Genomic DNA, 22,213 nt, shown 5'->3' on the forward strand with positions numbered 1-22,213 from the left:
AGAGGTTTCAAACTTGTTTTCTTTTCTCCTTTTTTTTTAAAGGTATTTAGCTAATTGGGGAAAATAAGAGGAGCAGCATGTTCTAATGAGCAACATGATCATCATATATACATTAGTAGCAAACTCAGGTGCTGAATTACAGTGTCCGTGTAGCCAAAATGGGGCTGATAAGGAAGAGAAGAGGTATCAGTGTGCCTGGGGAAACCACAAAGTTTCCAGAAAGTGGCAGATACCGCAGAGGTCAAACTTATTTAGGTATGCTTGTCCCTGCCACTACTGCACTGGTGTTTGCCACAGCTCTTGTTATTTTACAGCTGATAAGCCAGGGGTAGTTAACATGGCATCCTCCATATGTTCTGGGGCTCCAGCTCTCATTGGCCACAGTCAGTAGGGCCAGTGGTTGAGGGTGATGGGAATTATAATACAACAACATCTGGAAGGGTAACATGATGCACAAGAACTGCCCAATCCCATATTGAAACTGGCAGCCTTATGTGAGGATGAATGTGAGAGTCAGACTAGTTTTATTCTGAGTAACTTCGCAGGACTGGAAATGGCCAAGATAGAACTTGGGATCCTAGTTTGTGCCCTTCTTTCAGAATGGGAAGCATGTACAGTGGTACCTCTGGTTACGCACGCTTCTGGTTACGAGCTCCGCTAACCCGGAAGTAGTTGCTCCTGGTTGCAAACTTTGCCCCAGGATGCGAGCGGAAGTCGTGTGCCGGAGGCCCCATTAGCGAAAGCGCGCCTCAGGAGAAAAACAGTTTCAGCTTAAGAACAGACCTCCGGAATGAATTAAGTTCGTAACCAGAGGTACCACTGTAGACCTAGAAACACATTTTTTCCAGCCATCTAAAAATGTCCTCTTTCTGTTTCAATTTACTTTAATTGTGTTTACTGAGAATGATGAACATGCTGCTAAAATTAGAGCTCCAAAGAATAATTATTTGGAGATGATTCTTTTGGCACCAGCGCATGTAAGAGAGAAAGACAAAGAGAGGCTGATGGTGGGGAAGGGCAGGAGAAGCGGAGGGCAGTCACGAGGGCCACCTCTTCGAAAGGGGCACAGTATGCTTAACAGCTTTTATCTTGGTGAAGGGGGCGTCTCCTTTTTTTCTTCAGACAGTCTAAATCCTCAAGGGAAGTCTTGGGTGAGGGCGGCAATAACTTTTTTCTGTCCTCCCTAATTTCATTGAAAGCGTATGCAAGCATATTTTTTCAATTACAAATCTTCACTCTTCCATTTTTGCTTTTTTTTTTTTTTTTAAGAGAGAGCTGCTTGTCTTGTGTTCTTGGTTTTACAGTTTCATGAGTACAGACAGTCAATTAACAAAGTGATAATTTAGCACCACGAGTATGTAAATAGTAGGTAAGTTGGTTTACCTGTAAGGAGAATTTTATCATACCTTCATACCTGGTCATCTTGGCATTTTGTAGCAGGATGTTAACAGTGACTGCCTTCAGTATACTGTATTTGCTGTGATGGTGAGTTACCAATACTGGATAGCTCAGTCAGTAAAGCATGAGATTTTTAATCTCAGGTTCGTGGGTTCAAGCCCCACATTGGGCAAAAAGATTCCTGCATTGCAGGTTTTTGGACTAGATAGTCCTTTCCAATTCTAGAAATCTATGTGTGTTCACACTCCAAAGAAAACAGAATTAGGATAGTTGTGGAAAAACATGTTCTGCGATTACCGCAGAAGTAGCTTTGTGTTTCCTGTAATTCTTTTAAATGAGTTACCTCTATCAGAGTTGAGTTGGAAGGGACGCAATGGGTCACCTAGTTCAACCCCTGCAGGGTAGGAATATGAATAAGCCTAGGTAACAATTTTGAAGGCTAAAGGTAGCATAGAGCCCTGCGGTCCCACCTGAAATTGCTAATTCATTAATATACCAGGGATTCCTATTTTAACGTGCTTAAAAATATATGGGTATTTTAAATAGCTGCTGGTGGTTTGGACTTCCACAGTAAAAAAGAAAAGAAAAGCACATTGCTTGTGAGAACAGATGCCAGCAGTAAGTGTAGCTGCAAATGATCGAAGTTCAAATGTAAGCTGTGTTACTTTTTAATCACTGGCTTTGTATGTGATGTTAAATTCTGGCGGATGAGGAAGCCTCGCCTGTCATTGTGCCATTGTTGGTAGAGGAGCTTCTAACACTGCTGTTTCCATTTGATCTCTCTTCATCTGTAAAAATTGCATCTTTTGATGCACTGTTTTCACTCTGTACTTGGGTATGGATATGAGCCTCTCTCCCTGTCACATGGGTGAGCATGAAGGAAGATGTGTCAAATTTGCTGAGTTGAAATATTGGGATTTTTAAATTGTAGCTGTCGGTCTTATATTTTCTTGCAGTTTGGGTTTCCTTTTTTATCATGTAATTTTAGGCGTTGAATTGTAAGTCTTCTCAAGTTGTAAAGACACACACACACATGTACATATTGATAAGTAGTGATTATTTGAACATAGCACTGTCGGCATTACTACCAGAAATCTGTCTGCACTCATGGAAAGAGTACACAAAGAACTTGGGAGGAAGAACATGAAAGGACATACTGTGGCTTCCTGTACAAATTTGGACGATTGTGACACCACTAACATCTTTATACACATGTGCCAATAGTCATAACACTTAAGAAAGGTGAAAATACTGGTCTGTTGTCACTTGCAGTAGAGACTGGCTACCTTTTTAATGGCTATCTAATGATTAATTAGATTGTCATTTCTAAGTAACAAATATGGAGGTACACATATGTTGCCTACCCTTGGTGGCTAACCGAAAAAAATATGCCTACCCATATGTGGGTCTTGTCTCTGACTTTGTTCTTCATCTCCAAAACACAGCATGAGATCAAAGACTAACCCCTGCTCCCTGCTCTAGCCTGATAAGATGGGAAGTGGTAGATTTGATGCAATCTGGAAAAAGTCCCAATTCCCCTCCATCTTAAAGCTGGAAGGAGTGTAGAGACTTGCTTTGGTTCTGGGTTTGGCAGAACCCATAAGCAAATCCTAGGCTTCCTTACCACAACTTTGGGGCCAGAGACAAATTGAACCCCCCCCCACCCCCATCCCCGGCTAGAGTTGGGAAGAAGCCTAAGACTAAGTACTTGCCACGGCAAGAAAATTGTAGACCAAAAATATACTTTAGGGACAGGTGTTCTTCATGCATGACTTGGCTTAGTGTGGTGTGTAAACCAGGCCATTGAATAAGGTGGAGGTGTTTATACAGCAAAAGTGCTTTGAGAATAGCTCTTTGCTAGTCTAATTTAGTTTCATTTATAATATAACTCTAGTTCCTTCTTTCATTTTATAGCTATATTTTCCCAAACCAGAGGAATATACTTCCAATATATTAATGCTAAACATCTGAAACTCCTTTTATAGTATGATGGTTAGGGACTTTTGTTCTTTCACGCCAATAGCTGACAATTGCAGGAGGGCTCCTGTCCTCTTCATTGTAGGGTTTGCATGTAAGGATCTGTTTAAGCAATTGTTAATTAAACTCGTACAGTGGTACCTTGGTTCCCAAACGGCTTAGTTGTTGAACATATCAGCTCCCAAACACTGCAAACCTAGAAGTAAGTGTTCCGGTTTGCAAACACTTTTCAGAAGCCAAACATCCAATGCTCCTGCAGCCAATCGGAAGCCGCGCCTTGGTTTTCGAATGGTTTGAGGAGTTGAATGGACTCCCAGAACGGATTAAGTTCGAGAACCAGGGTACCACTGTAGTTCAGAATTGCCTTGTGAACAAGCAGCCCATGTTTTTACAATGGTGGAGAATCCTAGGGTGTTGGTTGCATGGGCATGGTTGCTCTCATGAGGCATTCACAGTTCACTATGCCCTTATGCTGGATCTCATCATTGTACATGGCTGTGGCTGGTGGGATGAAATGAATTAAGGGATTGTACAATAACCTGTTTTACTGGTGAGGCTGCTAGAAGCACCAGGCTGTGCTCATCAGGCTAATGGTTTCTGTTGTTGTTGGGACAATGCTAAAACTTTGCTTATCTCAAGAGGAGGAAGAGTTAACTTGAGGCCCTCACTAACTTGCAACTTCCCTCCTTTAATTAAACAAACCAGCAGCTAAAGTGCTGTAAAGGGATTGTTACTCTAGGACAGGGATGGCCACCTCCCAAGAAACTGCGATCTACTCAGAGAGTTAAAAACTGGCAGTGATCTACTCCCTTTTTTGGGGTTCAGATCAAAGTTCTTGAGTTTTTTCAGGGAGGAGGTAAAATGTTGAGCTTTCTTTAGGGGAGCCACAGTTGTTCAGCTTCTTTGGGGGGAACCAATGATCTACCAGTGATCTACCACAGATGTCCAGTATCTACCGGTGGATCACGATTTATCTGTTGGACATGCCTGCTCTAAAACAATGGGGCATTATAGATAATCCATAACTCCTTGGTTGGAAGCTACTAAAGCTGGAAGCTCATTTTGAGGAGTCAGTGCAAAGTTGTGTGCAGAGTTCCACGCCTGCGCCACCAAAATCAACTGCACTCTTTCCATGCCCTGCACGTACGGAAACCGGACATTAGCCAGCTTTTATTAGACTTGCTGCATCTCCCATCCTATATCCCCATCTCTTTTTTTACCTCCTCATTCCTTGATGGAACAGTAAACGGAGGGCAGTTCCAATGTATTTCTAGTTTTGATAAAGCAAGTCCCCACGGAGGACCCCATACAGCTGAAAGAAAATTGCAGAGCTGCTGGTGGATGGCTTGTTGGCTGCTGAAAGGCAGGAGGCAAAGGATACAAATTCTGCTGCCTTCTATCTAAAGTACTCTACTTTATTAATTGGTGCGATTGGGAGCAACTCCAGCTTTGTCATATTGAGCCGAGACTTTATTTCTTGGCTCTTGCACATCTTAAAGATTCCAATTTTAAAGCAGCTCCATGGCTGTTGCAGTTTACAGATCAGAAGACTTATTTTAGTCACACAACTTTAAACAAACTACAGCGTGTCACTCAAAGCCATTTAATGCTTAGGCAGTACTTCATTTCTCAATTATGCTTCCTAGACTTAATGCACAGGCTGTACACAGAGCCATACATAAAGCCTTGTCTCTCTGTGTGTGTTAAAAAACACAAGCAACTTCATTTTTTAAAGTTTTGTGAGGAATTGATAGTGTTAACCAGTGCCATTTTTGTACAAGCGTATAGCAGGAACGATGGGGAAATATCCATTGTGCTGCTGCTGCTTTTTTCTTCTTTTTCAAAAAATAGTAATAGCTTCATTTAACAGGAGCTGCTATTTCTGGCATTTATTATTGTCAGAACAACTGCACAATATATCACTAACAACTTGCCAAAGAATTTTTAAAATGTTCTTTTTCTTTTTTTTCTGTAATTTGGTAAATTTATAAATAAAACATTTTAAAAAATCACTAACAACATGCAAATAGTTATTCTAGTCTCTGGATGGATAGTAGAGTTTGTAAGCTATAGAAAAAAGTATAGTCTTCAGGCTTGTTTTCTTTAAAAAAAACCTAGGGGTTTGGTTTTTTAACTGACTGGTTCCATGGATACTCCACTGTGAAACCAAAATACAGTGGTACCTCGGGTTAAGTACTTAATTCGTTCCGGAGGTCTGTTCTTAACCTGAAACTGTTCTTAACCTGAAGCACCACTTTAGCTAATGGGACCTCCCACTGCTGCCACGCCACCAGAGCACGATTTCTGTTCTCATCCTGAAGCAAAGTTCTTAACCTGAAGCACTATTTCTGGGTTAGCGGAGTCTGTAACCTGAAGCGTATGTAATCTGAAGCATTTGTAACCCGAGGTACCACTGTATTGTGTGTGTCTCCCAGCCTTGCTCCCATTTGTCTTTATTTATTTATTTATTTATTTATTTATTTATTTATTTATTTATTTATTTATTTATTAAAAAATTGGCCATGCCTATTTTGACATTCAGCACCTTGACATTCCCTCCATGTGGCCCTTGGGCTGAGAAAGCTTAAGCTGTAATGCTTAATCACTCATGCGGTGCCTGATCAGGCAAATGGACAACTGATAGGCAGCACATGCACATGTTGTGTAAGGGATCAGAGCTGTTTATAGACTGTATGGAACCCTTCCCTCAGTATCTTTCTTTCCCCACTCCAATGAGAATGATGAAAAGAGATCTCTGGATGAATTGCATTTTCTGTTCATTGTAGATTTCTATCCCAACATCAGAAGACTCCCTGGAAAAGACTCTGATGTTGGGAAAGATTGAGGGCACAAGAAGAAGGGGACGACAGAGGACAAGATGGTTGGATAGTGTCTTCGAAGCTACCAGCATGAGTTTGACCAAACTGCGGGAGGCAGTGGAAGACAGAAGTGCCTGGCGTGCTATGGTCCATGGGGTCACGAAGAGTCGGACACGACTAAACGACTAAACAACAACAACAACTAACTAGAGAGGAGATGAAGCTCTTCTTGAGCTTTGAGGACTGACCCATCTCAACATAACATTGATAAAGGACATTTAAAATTCTTTGTTATTCTGAGCATTGCAGTTAACAAACTGTAATAAAAAGAAGTGAGTGCTGCTAATCTGGATCTAGTGGGGCACAGTGCAATACACTGAAAATCAGTCTATACTTTGCACCAGTATAAATTAGTGTCTGCCCAGCTAGCTCCGTTAGTAAATGTCTGCATGGCATTTTCAGGTTTGCTTAGGAATGCACTCTATATCAACCCTAACACTGAGTATAGAACATTCACTCTTAAAATACCTCTTTGATAGAACAAGGTTCACTGTGGCCAAGGAAGCACAACCCCCTGCCATTCAAGTGTCTCCCGCAGCACCTTGCTTCCAAATGTCTCCAGTTTGTCTGGAAAGGAAAGCTAGTACTGGACTACGTAGTCAGAAAGGTCTGGAAAGCAGCAAGCTTCCACTGGCTGTTCTCTATTAAACATAGACCACGAGAGTGTTTCCTATTTAGCAGGTTTGGGGTCTCTGGAATATGTACACCCTCTACTATCTGCCCGGTTGCAATCTAATTAAGCCTTTCTTGTGAATTGCTTAGAGACTGTGGTAATTAAGCAATATATAAACTGTTGAAGTAAATACAAATAAATGAAAACACACCTATCGATTGGCTTTCTAGGAGCCTAAAGAGGGACAGCATCATAGAAGAAGCAATATACTGGTAAAATAATATATTAAATACAAACCATTAAGGTTTGGGACCCGCACTCAAAAAGATGCCACAACATTGTGCACCCCACTTGACCCCCACCTATGCTAGGGAAAGGAAAATCTTACCAACTCTGTTGCTACTAGTCTTGTCTTTTGTCTTAAGGGAAAAAAACCACTGCATCAAGCCAGTACTCGTGCTCCTGTTTCATAGCCTTCACCCAGGAAAGTTCCATATCATATGAGGCTCAAGCCTGCCCTCATCCCATCTTTTCCAAAGTTATCTCTTACTTTGCCACCTTTTGGAGGAACTGTGTTTAACCTCAGAAGTTTATATTGGCAAGTCTAGCAATCATGATTTCACAATGAATTATTTTCAGGCTTTAGGTAGGCTTTCACTTCTCTTCCAGTATTTGGTGTTCCTCTCTGCCATTGTATATTTGCAGGGTGGGGGTGGGGGGAATTGCAAGTGTAGACATTAAGATGTTGACATGAATGGCAGTTGAAAGCCTGCAGCCTGGGTTGAGGTGGTCATGTGAACATTGCACTCTTCCTAACACTTGCCTGACAATTTAATGACAACAGCTCTTAAGAGTGTTCATAAAAGTGTCAGAAGCATGTCATAGAAAAGATTAATGCTCATCTGATGTTGATTCGAGTGTTTCGGATTGAAACGCTCCCAACAGCATGAGTGTGAAAGTGCCTCAAAAGTTGCAATACCTGCCAGGCTGGAGTATAAGAGAAGTAGATCTTGCTGCAGAGCTAACTGAGTACATCTTCAGGCTCATAATCAAGCCTACTAAGTGGCTGTGGGAGGCTGTTTCTCCATAGCATTCTCAAAGAACTGCTTGGTGGAGTTGCATTGTGTGGCTGGGAGATTGCTTACCTTGACCCAGGGGGCAAACCTCTGGAGCACATGGTGACTAACTGTAACCAAATGGCTAAACTCTTTCAGGATACAGTCACTCGACTCTGCAGTGATTTAGATGCTGGTGTTGTGGCAGTGCCAGCCAAGGTCCAATGCAATATCGAGGCCAGCATTGTGGGATCAGTTCCAGTTAATGTGCCCTGATGATGTGGACGGGATACTTGACCACCTGCTAGTGATGTACTTGACCACCTGCTAGTTAGACCCTTGTCCATCTTGCCTTATGAAAGCTAGCCGGAGTGGGGTGATGGAATGGGTGATAAACACAGCCTTGCATGATGGGAGTGTTGCCTTTGTCCTTAAAGAGGCTGTGTAGTGTTCACTTCTTTAAAAGCTCACTCTAGACCAGGCTTCCTCAACCATGGCCCTCCAGATGTTTTTGGCCTACAACTCCCATGATCCCTAGCTAGCAGGACCAGTGGTCAGGGATGCTGGGAATTGTAGTCTCAGAACATCTGGAGGGCTGAGGTTGAGGAAGCCTGCTCTAGACCCAATGAAGTGTAATTACTATAGGCTGGTCACCAACACCCGTTTCTTGGTGAAAGGGTGGAAAGGATGGTTACGAAGCAACAGCAAGTATTCTTGGATGAGACTGATTACTTACGTCCACTACAATATGGGAACAGACCCAGCATTGGTCCACCAGATGGATGAGCTTTATTGAGAAAGAGAGAGCCACGGATTGCAACCGTATTATTTCTGCTTGACCCCTCAAGTGGCTTTTAACATCATTGACCATGGTATCCTCCTGGACCAACTCTGTGGGATGGGATACTTACTCTTATCTTTAGCGTCATGTTCAGAAAGTAGTCATGGGTGAGTGAAGCTCTTCAGAGTGGTCATGAGGAGTTTTGGAGCAAGGTGTCATTCATGAATAGGTTTGCTTACGGATAAGGCCCACAGCCTAGCTTTTTCCTTGTTGCAACTGTATCTTTGTATGTATATATATATTTTCATCCAGTGTATGAAGGTGAGCCACAAAGAAGCTAGAGAGGAACATGGACAAAAACAATTCATGTGCAACAAGATGTGGTGGTATGGGTATGACATGGGGCTGTTGCGGTTCTAATGTAGCTTTATTGGGTGAAAGGCTTATTTTAGTGGTAGGGCACATGCTATGTCAGGTCCCAGGTTTAGTATCATGTCTGAAACCCTGGAGAGATGCTGGTGATCTCTGGGATAATAGTGAGCTAGATGGCCAGTGATCTGACTTGGTGTATGACAGCTTACAATGTTGCCATGAAACAGCAATTGCACTAGCAGTTGCATTGCTGTGCATAATTTTTAAAGAACCTCAACATACAGCAACTGGCTAGCAACACGGTACTGACTGCATGGACCTGTGTATGCAGGCGGAGACCATTTTGTGTGTGTTCAGTTGAGGTGGGTCATTTTGGACCCGGAAGGTGGTGGAATGGGGGCCGGGCCTGCTGGGCTTTTGCACACTCCGCCAACGTGCACAATGACCCAGAATGCACCTCTCCCTGTTACGATAGTACTGACCAGTAGCTATATGTCATGTTGTTGTGCCTTTAATTTTTCTTCCTTCAATATTACGGAATAGTTGATGGCCAAACTACTCTTTGAAAAGCTTGCTGAAAACATTTGTTTCAGCTGTCCTATCCAGACACATGATTTGGTTACACTTGATTTTAAATTTGTTTTAAGTGCTTGATTGTTTTTAGGTGTAGCCTTAACAGCTTTTAAATGTTTTAAATACATTCTTATACTTTTTAATTGTTTACTTGGTTTTCTTTATCAAAGAATTGTTTGTTGCCCTAGGCTCCCTTGGAAGAAAGGGCAGGATATAATTTTATTCATTTATTTATTTAAAAAACGGTAAGGATAACACTGATCATTTTGACCTTTCTTAGTTTGTTGACATGTTGTATGGTTGATAAAAAATGAATGTGCCCAGAAGTAGTTTGCATTCACTTTCTCTTGTACTGACACAATGCATAAAATTGCAAGTGCTGCAGAATTAAAATTCAGGTGAAGAATGGGGGTGGGGGAGGGTGTGCAGATTGCCTTATTTGAATATTATTTAAATCCAGCTTTTGATACTGCTGCCTCATTGTGCATCTCTCACACGTGCACACAGTGATGCTCATTTGCAGCCTTTACTAATCAGTTATTATGGAGCAAATACCACATCTATAAATAAAGGGCAGAGCTTTGTAAATCAAATGACAGAAATGATCGCGCTGGGGGCGGGGTGGAATTCCTGTGACTTACTTGGAGCTTTTCAGAACCACTAAGGCAGCTAACAAAAATAGTTTTCTGTCTTTTCAACTTTCTTTCAGTAAATTTAGAACATTTGAGTACACGTTTCACATGTTTGCTTTCAACATGGTCATGTCACTATCAGATGACTGTAATGTATCTGTTTTTGTGTGGCGAATGGGTATTTTTGAATGCCCCTTATATGGTGCCAGCTGTTTTCCAGCAGCTTGGAAGAAGTTTATTGATTTCAGTGTGTCTACTCTGAGTATGACTAACATCAGTTACCATCCAACTTGTTAATTTGGGGGAGGAGATCTTTTTTTAACCGAAGTGATAAGTGGTGATGTAAATAGACCCTGAAGCTAAACAGAACTAGGGAATGGAAGTAGGCAAGCCAAATATAATGACGAGGGGGATTCCCATGTTAGGTCAGTTTGAAAGTAAATCAAGGTGTCCTGAACAAGTTGGAAAAGGAATTCTTTATTGTCTGCCTTACTTCTAACTTGTGATGATAAAAATGCATGTCCAGTGCTTTCTACTGAGATGTGACCTAATCTTTTGAGTAGAAGGTTCTGTGCGTGCATTGCCAACTTTCTGAATGCCTAGGTGGGCCCACAAGAAGGTCACACTCTGTTGTCTCCAGCCCAGCTCATGGTTAAACTTAACCGTCACCATGCAGTCAGTTAAAAACGCTCTGGCCTTTTTAAAGGGGATTTCCAGTAGTACAGATCTCAACTGTTTCTTCTCTCCTTGCCTATTTTCCTATGACACTGTATCAGTTAAAATCTACTCAGCCCCCTATTTCCAAGTTTACCCAGTAATTATTTACACGAGTAACAGAGCTTGTCTTCAGGGGGACTAACTTGATAGGCTAAAGTCTAGCTTCAGTTGTAAGAAGCAATGAAAAATTTATATCATATCTAAAGTTAAAAATGCAGGGTAGAGGGAGTGATCGAATACTGCAGTCAGAATGGATTGCCCACAGAATTTCATCAGCTGCAGGGAAAATGTGAAGCCATTTAATCTTTGGTTCCAGATACTCTGCACAGTTACAGAACCAAATGACATCAAATTGAGTTCAAGTTCCCTGGAACTGTAACTCCCCCCCCCCAATACAACAGACCTGAATCCCTTTCAAGTGTTTGGTCCTTTTCCTCATTTCTGCTGCTGCTTATGTTTTCCATTCAAATCAGCATAACCTTTCACATTTTTAGAAGGCCTGTCTGTTACGGTGTTTCCACGCGGTCGCTACCTCCTCCCACTTGTATATCTGGTTATAATTTGCTGTGATAAAACTGACTGCAATCTTTGCCATTTTGATTTCTAAAATGCTTACTGTTGTGTTTGCTGGAACCTATCTTTTATACAAAATATGTGTCTGGTAGTAAATGCAGCAACTACAGAGTTGCCAGCCCCATTAAAAACCTTCAAAGAGCACCTTGTTTTGCAAGGGTTTTATCTAACATTTGTTCTTCCCGATTCCATTTTAGCTATGAGTAATGGAATTGCTTGCCTAACAAGTTCTTTGGTGATTTCCTTCCCTAAATTATTTTTGCAGTGTTGCAGCATTTTCATAGCAGCAGGGTTACACCTGAGTGGTGCCTTAGTGCTGTAGGAATAAATAGCAGAATGAGATGAGGATATAATTTGAAGAACATTTCCTGTTCAGGAACATCAATTTGAAATAAACACTAAAACTGCAGAAATGGACCATAAATGTACTCAGTATTTTTTTCCCCTTCATTGTTGAGGAACATGTGTTCAAAAACAGGGAGCCTGGCATTTAAGGCCAGCATTTAGCTGGCTAAATGAATGTTCAGATATTTGACTGTAAAGCACTCAGCAGAAGCTGCTTAAATTATTTGAAAGTCTTGAAAATCTAGTCATTCATTTTAAGTCTTTTTTAAAAAGTGCTTCAATTTATCCATTGCTCTTATGTTTAGAATGGATTTAAATCAAGGGATGGGGAAGTTGAATCTTGCAAACAGTAAACCAAGAATGCATTGCAATCCATGGACAGTACAGTGGTTTTCTTCCATGGGATAAGCTTCCTCCAACTTGCAGTGTAAATAAAAGCTATACATACTAAGAAATAAAATACTGCCTCCGTTTTTAATCTTGATTCTCCTCCTTTGCCTCCTTTTATTTTATATTTATTGCATTAAAAAAACTCCTAAGTAAGGAATTCTATTTTTGGGCTGCGTTCCTGCTCAGAGTAACTGCAAATCAGGACTTGTGAGTCTAAGAGCTGAAAATTGCATAGAAACCTTAGGCATAGTATTAAAATCACAATAGCATACCAGGACATCTTTGAGTAAGTTAGCAACACTGAAGCATTTTATTCCTCAGAGTTGTACAGAAAAAACAATGTCAAATTGCTTAAAGTAAGCATAATTCAATCAGGGATGGTGAGAGGGGTGGATACAGATCTACTGGTAGATGTCTGGGTGATATGCAGGAGATAAACAAGGATTTCTAGCTATAGAACTTGATTATTTAACAATAGCAGCAGCAGAATTACTCCCCTACCCCGCCCTGAATTATGTTGCTGAAATTAAAGATTTTTCTCTGGAAGAACTTTGAGCTCTATTTAGTAGTCATGGTCAACAAAAATTGCTGGGCTTAATGCTAAGGGGTGTCTTCTGCACAAGAATCTTCTTCCTTCTAATACTTATTTCATTTTTTAATTACTTCCCATAAGCCAGCCCTAAGCAATTTACAATAAAAACATACACAGACCAATCACACACAGAAAAGCAGCTAAAACATTTCTCTATATAAAAACGATTTGGATAAGCACACACACACATATAACAATTTTTAAAACAGCAACACACATATATAAAACCAATTCAGATCCAAAGCAGATCCAACTAAACGGGTCTCCCCATCTCTACCTTATGAAATGTGGACAACTGAAACGGCATCTGAGCTGGTTAGTAAACATGAGGTGCCCATGTTTTAGACTATACTGACTGTGTTTTTAAAAACTTAAATTGATCAAGGCTTAAATTACAACCAAAGGGGTTCAGGCAAGGCTGGGTTTATTTGTACCAGGGCCTGATTACTAGGGCACTGAAAAAAAGCTGGATTTTAGCCACATCCGCCAGGCTCCTAGCCAGATGCCCCTCCCCCATTCCTGGCCTCCGTCAACTGTCACAGAACATTCTAGCTCTTCCTTTCTGGGGAATTCCAGCATCCCAAGTAAATGCACTACTCTTAAGCCTTTGACTTGCTTTTGCCCTGATCTGTCGAATCATTTGCAAGGGGAGAGACTGGATTTGCATTGTATGAAGAGTCCTTTGCCTTTGGCGAACATCTGGAGGACTTCAGAGATAGAAAGATGCTTCTCATGGTATCTTTCCACATTATACCTACTGCTGTCCTTTTGTCTCCACCTCTTAAGAGTCCATATTTCAGATTCCACCCTGCTTTCCCTACTGATTAACTGGACTTCTCTCTACCCCCTGCTAATATTTTTTTAAAAATAAATATTAATATACAAAGCCCTTTACAACTTGGGGCCAGTTTACGTGTAAGCTCGCTTTACCCAATCAATATATGCCCAATATATCAACTGCTTTGATCTGTGGAACTGGAACTGTTACAGGTGCCACATAATACTTGTTTCCCTGCCCAGTGATATCAGGCAGGTGGCGTCGCTATATTCTGTTTGTGTTTAGACAGGATTATGCAGGTATCTAGAATGCAGGTGTGTTTTTAGTTTATTGCTGGTTTTAATTGTTTGAATGCTTTGTTTCTACTAATTTTTATTTTTATTCTTTTTGTAAACATGAGCTTTTTTGACAAGTGGGATATAGATTTTATGAAATAAGTAAAGAGTCGCTAATCTAAAGTATTCTGTGTGCTTTTTGAGATACTGCTCTGGTTTTAGGATTATGTCTGTTTATTGTGGCGAAAAAACGTAACAACCACCCACTATTTCTTCTGTGTAACATTTCTGACGACCAAACATGATGATGTGGTGTTCATGTCATTTGGCCTTGTCAGCTAGTATATTAATGTGTTTTTAATCATTAGTGTGGGGAGAGGCACATTGGGATCTTAGATGAGGAGGGTCTTTAAACTATATGCCCCTTCTGTGCCCCTAATCTGAATCAGGGATTTAGCTTGGGACCATGGCAAGGGCCAAGGGTTAAAGCCCCCTTGCCCCCATGCTACTCTCCCAGTCTTGTTGCTCTGCTTCTTCTGTTCTTTTCAGGACTCAACTTCTGTTTAAAGAGAGAGCGAGAAAGACAGCTCTCGGATGATAACCTAACTCCAAAATAGCGCTTTTAAAAAAGTTCTTTTTATTAATGCATTTTACATGGCTTTACAAATCTCCTTTTAAAAATGTATTTCAAATACAAATGAGAAACTAGAACTCTTTCAAATTGTATGGGAACAGAGGACTCAACACGAACTATTGCCATTTTAAAATGCAGGCATCTTTCCAGATTCATTGAGGCCCAACTGTTTAAATGGCCAATTTTAATTTTAATAGTAGAAAACCCAGAACCCTTCTATTAATGTTTTGTTCACAAATATACCATATAACCAGTCTCATATTTTTCTTTCTTTCTTTCGAAAGATTATGAAGCTAATGTAAACTCTAGTTGAGACTCCCAGTGGAACACTCAAAATGTGTTTTAACTTTCCCATCAAGCGATCATCCAGCAACTTGTATATGGAGACACCTGGTGTAAAATTATATGGGTTGGAGTATGCAGAACAGTGTAATGGGAAGTTGTTGTTGCTGTATTAATGTCCTACATTTAGGTGCAAACACTATAAAATAATCATATTATCTGCTGATGTACGTAGGAGATGAATCTACAAGATATGTATTGTGAGTAACAGGAAAACAGATCAATTTTGTTTTTTGCCTTGGTGGGAAAAAACCCCATTCCTAGAATCTTTGGCTATGTCTTTTGGAACATAGACCTGTTTCCATATAATACCTCTAGGTTGAGTTTTTTAGCCTTGTTGTCGTTCATGGTAATTAATGATTATCTTGCTACACAACAAGAATGTGCACAATAATATACATTCCAAATAAAGATTTATCTTTTCTTTTTTACCTAGACTAGCATGTGTAGTCAGTTTTATCAGGGTTAACCTTTCAATGCACTCTAGTCAGAGGCTCACAGCACGACACTTTGCTATGAAAAACCTATAATTTCATTCATACTTACAGTGGCATGTAAATATCAAAGTGACATTATTGTCGGTGTTAAAATTTAGAACTTAAAAGCAAGACTTGACCAAATGTGTTTTTAAGTACTTTTAAATCCGTTCTGCTTTCTTGAAGTTCACTCTTGAAAAGAGAGAGGTTACTTTTTATTATTGCCACTGTAATTACTTCCCATGTTTGCTCTATGATCAGCCTAACACAGAAATGTCTCGGGAAACTTGAATTCATTTATTCAGTTGGGCTGACAATTAGGTAGTTAAGTTCAAGCAGAAGAGGAAAAAAATCAAAGCAACCTGGTTTTTCAGGTATATAGATAGTTGCAAAGATGAAAGAGTACCTTGTGTGGTTGGAAACATCTTTCGAATTCTAGGCACTGACATTGTATTTTTAGTTGTAAGAGATGCTTCTGGGGATGGATATGCTTTCCATACCTTTTCCTTTGCTGTATTAGGTGTTGTGTGCAGGGCTGCAAAATACCTGCACCTGTGTATGTTCAGTGATAATCAAAGCTGTTGTGCTCAGGGCAATGAAGGCATCGTTGTGAATGTTGCATTGCTACATTAGGTCCTACATCCAGTCCTGCATGCTGCTTTGCTTATAAGATTTAGCATTTAGCCACATACTCAGTTGCCCTTTTGCTATACCAAAGTTGTGAATCAGAAAATAAGAAAACACTAGACTAGAGGCAGTATTCAACTTTTTTAAAAGTGTGAGCGGAACAACTTCTGCTTGTGCAATGTGACTTTCGCCCTCCTTCCCCCCCTTGCATGACCTGCCCTATCCCCAAATCTGCCTCCCAGAAGGCTGTGGGGAGCCCAGAACAGATATAGGGGGCACATGGGTAAGGGAGGGAAAGTTCCATTGTGCAGCAGAAGCCATAGCACTACTTAACTCTAAGGTGAATATCACCCTAGATATTTCCATCTTCGGCTGAGTTGAGACCAAATTAGGCACAATTAGGGAGTAAATTTTGGGAAGTCTATACCAAGCATAGGCAAACTCCGGCCCTCCAGCTGTTTTGGGACTACAACTCCCATCATCCCTAGCTAACAGGACCAGTGGTCAGAGATGATGGGAATTGTAGTCTCAAAACATCTGGAGGGCTGGAGTTTGCCTATGCCTGCTCTATACTGTATAAACAATTTTTAATGTTGGCTCTATTGACATGAAAACAGAAACCACTTCTGGTGCCATGCCTTTTCTTTAGCCAGTGCTCCCAGGCCTTACTTGCTTCAGGGTTCTGAATACCGTATCCAAATGTGTATTCTGCTCTTCTGGAATCTGTAGGCAGCTAACAACAATCATAAAATGAATTGCAATAAAGCAATATAAAACCAAATTAACAAACAATGCAAAGAGCAGTAGAAAGAATCCAGCAGCAGAAAAACTACATAATAGAAACCAAAACTGAAAGCAGTAGCTTTTATGAAGGTATGGATTATAAATCAGAGAATCTTAGAGTTGGAAGGGACCCAAGGGTCATCTAGGCCAACTCCCTGCAATGCAGGAATCTCAGCTAAAGCATCCATGACAGATGGCCGTCCAATCTCTGCTTAAAAACCTTCAGTGAAGGAGAGTCCACAACCTCCCAAAGGAGTCTGTTTCAACAAATAAATAAAATAAAATCCCTTATATAATGCATTCTAGAACCTGGATGCAAGGAACTTGTGACTCTCCATAGATTATAGGACTCACACACTTATCTGCCACATCTGGAGATCCCCTGCTTTAAAATAACATGCTTGTTGGTGCAGTGTTTTAGTCTTTTGGATGCTGAGCCTTCCATAAGCTTCTGCAAAGATATTTAGGATGGTTTGGAGGTTATCCTCTGAGTGTGTACACACTATGTTGTCATCAACATATTGAAGCTCTGTGACCAAAGTTGTGGTACCCTTACTCTTTGTTTTTAACCTACTCAAGTTAAAGAGCTTTCCATCAGTTTGGTATATGATTTCCTTCGACAATGTGTAGGATCATGGCAATGAAAATAATAAATAAGTTGGGATGATAACACATCCCTGTTTAACACTTGATTCTACTGTGAATGGTTCACTTTGAGAGCCATTGTTATCCGCGATTGTTGCTGTCATATTATCGTGGAGGAGCCGAAGGATGTTCACTAATTTATCTGGGCAGCCAATTTTCAGAAGGACAGTCCACAGGGCAGTACGATTTACAGTGTTGAAGGCCTTAGTCAGGTCAATAAACGCCATATACAGGTGTTGGTTTTTCTCTCTGCATTTTTCCTGAAGCTGTTGAGAAGTGAAAATCATGTCCACTGTCCCCTAGAAGGTCAAAAATCATTTTGGGATTCAGGAAGGGTAGCTTCAGATATAGTTAGGAGATGGTTTGCTAAGATCCTTGCAAGAATTTTGCCAGCTGCTGCTAATAAAGAGATGCCTCAGTAGTTTCTGCAATCCGTTCTATCACGTTTTTAAAAAGAGATTGATAATCTTGGCATCCCTAAAGTCTGCTGGGATCTCCTGTCTCTCCCAGATTTTTTTGATGAGATTGTGTGGTTGTTGCGTAAATTCAATTCCGCCCACTTTGAAGACTTCAGCAAGTATCCCATCAGGTCTACTGGCTTTGTTGTTTTTCATTTGGTTAATAGATGTACATAACTCTCCCAAATTTGAAGATACTGCAAGCTCATCTCTAATTTGTTTTTGCGGGATTTGTGAGAAGACCTCGGCAGCTATGGGGGAGTTGCAGTTAAGGAGATGCTGGTAATGTTCTTTCCAACTCAGTGCAATAGCTTCTTTATCTTTTTGAAGTGTGGTACCGTCTGTCAGAGTGCAAGTAGATAAATAGGTACCACTCTGGCGGGAAGGTAAATGGCGTTTCCGTGCACTGCTCTGGTTTGCCAGAAGCAGCTTAGTCATGCTGGCCACATGACCCCGAAGCTGTACGCCGGCTCCCTCGGCCAATAAAGCGAGATGAGCACCGCATCCCCAAAGTCGGTCATGACTGGACCTAATGGTCAGGGGTCCCTTTACCTTTTTTACCGTCTGTTGAGCGTAGGGGGCATATGCTATGATTTATTGGCCCATAGATGGTCTTTGTGGCTTTAAAGAAACTCTGTGCATCATGAGTGTCGGCTAAGTGCTGGATCTCTCGAGCTTTTTTATCCACTGGGAGTTCTTTAGTTCTCTGGTTCTTCTTTGAACCTCAGCCTTAGTGTTGGCATAGTTTGTTTTTTTCTTAGTGGCACAGTTTCTATCTCTTTGCCAGATCTGAAATGCCTTCCTTTTCTTGTCAATAAGGCCTTCAGTCTCACTGTCATTCTCATCAAACCAGTCCTGGTGTTTCTTGGTTTGGTATCCAATAGTTTGTTCACAGGCTGCAGTAATGGATGTTTTAGCTTGGTCCAGTGTTCCTTGATGTTATCAGGGAACTCCAAAAGCAGGTGGTGCTTAAGAGTCATTTGGAGGCAATCCCGCTTAATAGGATCTTGAAGGATAATTTGAGAGTAGCAGAGATTAATATGATGTTGTACCTGTCATAGCATTCCAGATTTCTGTATCTTATATTTTTGTTATGATGGGGCTTGAATGCATAATTAAAAGAGCAGAATAAAAGCAAGTTGAGTATTTCTGTTCCAGGTACTGAAACTATAAATTCATTGGGTTAAGAGCGTTTGGCTCTTTAAATATATATTAATTTTATGGGTTTGTCGTATGCTTTTCAAGCTCAGCTATTAGCACAGTATGAAGAATTCAGCAACAAAAAACAATTTGCAGGATTCTACAACTCAGAAGACCTGTCTAAAAAGGGAGGGCTTAACACCATCTCTGTGAAAAGGGCTAACTGAGCAGTTCTGGCATATCTCTGCCAAAAGAAATGCACACAGTTTTGCAAAAGGCCTTATTGCCAGGAAAGTATCATTGGCAAAGTATTCTTTATTGCTAATAACCACACTACTTGTATATTGCTGAAAATATACATGTTGTTTTACAGAGCAAATTAAAGCCATTTCTCTATACCAAAGGCATTAGAATTATTTTCGGATTTCCTCATACAAAAATTTGACAGATATTAAAGATACAGTGGATGTTGCTCACATAAAAAGCACTTTATTTGTACCACCACTTGAGTTCTGTCTATAATAAAACTGCTTTATACAATCTAGTCAGAACTCTAGTGGCACATGAAAATTCAGAATAGATGTGAGATGTTATTTATGTACAGTAGGCAAGAGAAAGATGTATGTAAGTGAAATGATTCCTGTACACAGCAATAATCAACTTGTTTTAACCCTGCTTTTTTGCCATTTTCAGGCATGGGCAATATATCACAGCATGTCTATAAAGATAATTCTACATTGTATTTAAAATTGGAGGCCTTTTGGAAGTGGAATAGATGTGGCCTCTGTTTTTTTCCTAAAATGTACAATTTGTAAATTCCTAAAATGTACAATTTTCCTAAAATGTACAATTTGTAAATTCCACAAATATAAGAAGGAGACGTTTAGTTGTTCCGGAGTTATAAACAAACAAAAACACATTTAATTTTTTTCCTCTGTAGTGTTTGTCTGATCATCCTGGAAGCCTGTAGAAGCGAAGACACTGAGAGCAGATGAGATCAAGGCAGTGACTGGTTGGCTTTCTCTACTTCCTGCTCCCAAGGATTATTGCCAGATTGCTGTGGAGATGAATGGAGAACAGCAGCATGAGACAGGTACTGCAATTATGGCACCTGGGGTTCCAACAGGTATCTTCTCAGTTGTAAATCTATTCTGGAGAAATTAACCTTGTTTTGCATACTTGTGACACAGATGATTAAAAAGATAAGCCATGGGTAAAGTTGCTTTAAAGTTCAAAGGCAGGGGCTATGAAGACCATTGCTGAAGTTCCTCTTCAGTTATGTGTGTTCTTCACTTGCGTTAACATTGCAGTGTGCCTGTAGCTCTCAAAAACATATTTCAGCAGCAGCTGATCTAAACAGCTTCTCATCTCATGCAGAGTTTCCTTGTGCCTCACCTCTGGCTTGCTGTGACTATATGGCCACATTTCGGTACAGCATAATAAAGGCTTATCATTAAAAGAATGAGCCCAGCCTCCCTCTGGGCTCACATACTTCTTCCTTCACCTCTTTTCCTTCATGATGACTTGGAGGGTGAGTTTGGAAGCTTTGATTCTGATGTAGACTAGCCAGTTTATCATCAAGTCAGAAGCCAAACAATTGTGGTTCATCCTAATTATAGGTATTTGAAACAAGCCATCTTCTAACCATGGGTTGCAAAGCTGGCTTGTCTCAACTAACCATAGTTGTGATAAACCAGAGTTTAGGGTTTAGAGATAATTTGTGTTTCTGCAAGTAGAAGCAAAAGCTTATCTCCTCACACTAGAGCGGAACAGGGAGGGGATGGGCACACAAGCCCAAGGCTTGTGCATAAACCACAACTCATTGTTCTATCATGTCTAAACCCAGCCAGTGTGTTTTCGTTTTCATTTCTGTCCTCCTGCTGCCGCATTTTAAACAAGTATAGAGTTTACAGCTATCGCTTCTTTGAATTTGCAGAAATTATTCTTAAAGTTTATGCCCACTTCACAGAACTTGTTTAGACGGAGCATAGGTGATAAGCTCTCTCACATAAGAGCTTGAATTGTGTGATTCTTCTTGATATAATCACAAACCACACGTAAGTACAGAATGTGGAACTTTGCTAATGCTTATTGTGGTTTCATATTCTGTGGCCTCAAATGCTGTGAGCTGTACATTTTGAGAGTGTGTGGCCTTTTCTCTTTCAAGGAATAAATATGCTGACAAAGCGAGTAACATTGCATGCAGTATATTGAATGTGGGTGATGCAATCTGCCATAAATAGAGACTTGGAAGTGTTAGAATCTTTCATTAATGTTGAAATTTAGCTTTTTCCCTACCCACTTCACTTCCTGTGAGAGGAAGAGTTAGTCCTTAAAGAACTGAGTACGGCATTGGCAGTACTATTGCTGTTCTGCAGTTCATAACCAGCCCAACCCAGTGTTTACTGCCCAGGTATTATAAATAATAACATGCAGCTTAATTTCTTACTACAACATGCCTTTGAATTTGCAAACTTGACAGAGAGTTTCCTGAAATTCTTCTCTGACAAGTATGCATATTTTTCAGTTACATAAGATGCAATTAAGGAGACTTCAGGCTACACAAAGGAATTATATGTGAAGCTGGTTATGTACTAACAGAGCAATCCTATACTCTCATTATGTCAGGACAGGAGATACGCTACTGCTACATCAGCTGTGCAGTTTCTAGTGTATGCTCAGCCCAGGAGGAGAGGGGGGAGACGCACAATGAGAAAGTACAAAAAAGCATAAAAGCAAGAAACGTTCATCGTCTCTGGAAATGCCACCATAGCCCACCCATCAGTGCTTATGCTGGCAATGATGCCCACATGCTACCCATCCAGAAACAGAGCATGAACTCTCAACTATGGGGGTACACCCACTGCATGCTCATATGCAGCATACAAGATGACTCCAAGGCCCCACCTTCCATCCACCTCAGTGGCACAGCTACAACAACACCTCTCCTGCCAATCTTCAGACACACCTCCAGGCAGGACCCACTTATACATGAAATAGTCACTATTTTATGAGCACAAGTTGCTCAAAGGGGCAGGAGAAGTCACACAGTGCAGGGTAATGTTAGAGAATGCTCATAGGCCCACCTGGTCCTTATAGGTGTCTGTGGGGGAGCAGTTGCCACCCACATGAGCCATGACTCTCAGATTCCATTAAAC

At 40.7% G+C, this 22,213-nt stretch overlaps 1 protein-coding gene across 4 annotated transcripts in view; it reads left to right on the top strand.

Moving 5' to 3' along the window:
- SFMBT1 (Scm like with four mbt domains 1) overlaps positions 1-22,213 on the top strand; it is a 77,475-nt gene that overhangs the window by 19,326 nt on the left and 35,936 nt on the right. The window contains exons 1-2 of one of the 4 annotated variants that reach the window (XM_083603312.1): positions 13,441-13,481; positions 19,996-20,148. In XM_083603312.1, the coding sequence (XP_083459438.1) occupies positions 20,121-20,148 (28 nt within the window). In that variant the 5' untranslated portion in view covers positions 13,441-13,481; positions 19,996-20,120. Of the gene's footprint in view, positions 1-13,440; positions 13,990-19,995; positions 20,149-22,213 lie in introns of those variants that run through there. The other 3 variants (XM_083603311.1, XM_083603310.1, XM_083603309.1) reach the window with 3 other exon arrangements.

The sequence above is a fragment of the Podarcis filfolensis genome, assembly GCF_964270895.1.
Source record: "Podarcis filfolensis genome assembly, chromosome: 2".
Taxonomy (NCBI): domain Eukaryota; kingdom Metazoa; phylum Chordata; class Lepidosauria; order Squamata; family Lacertidae; genus Podarcis; species Podarcis filfolensis.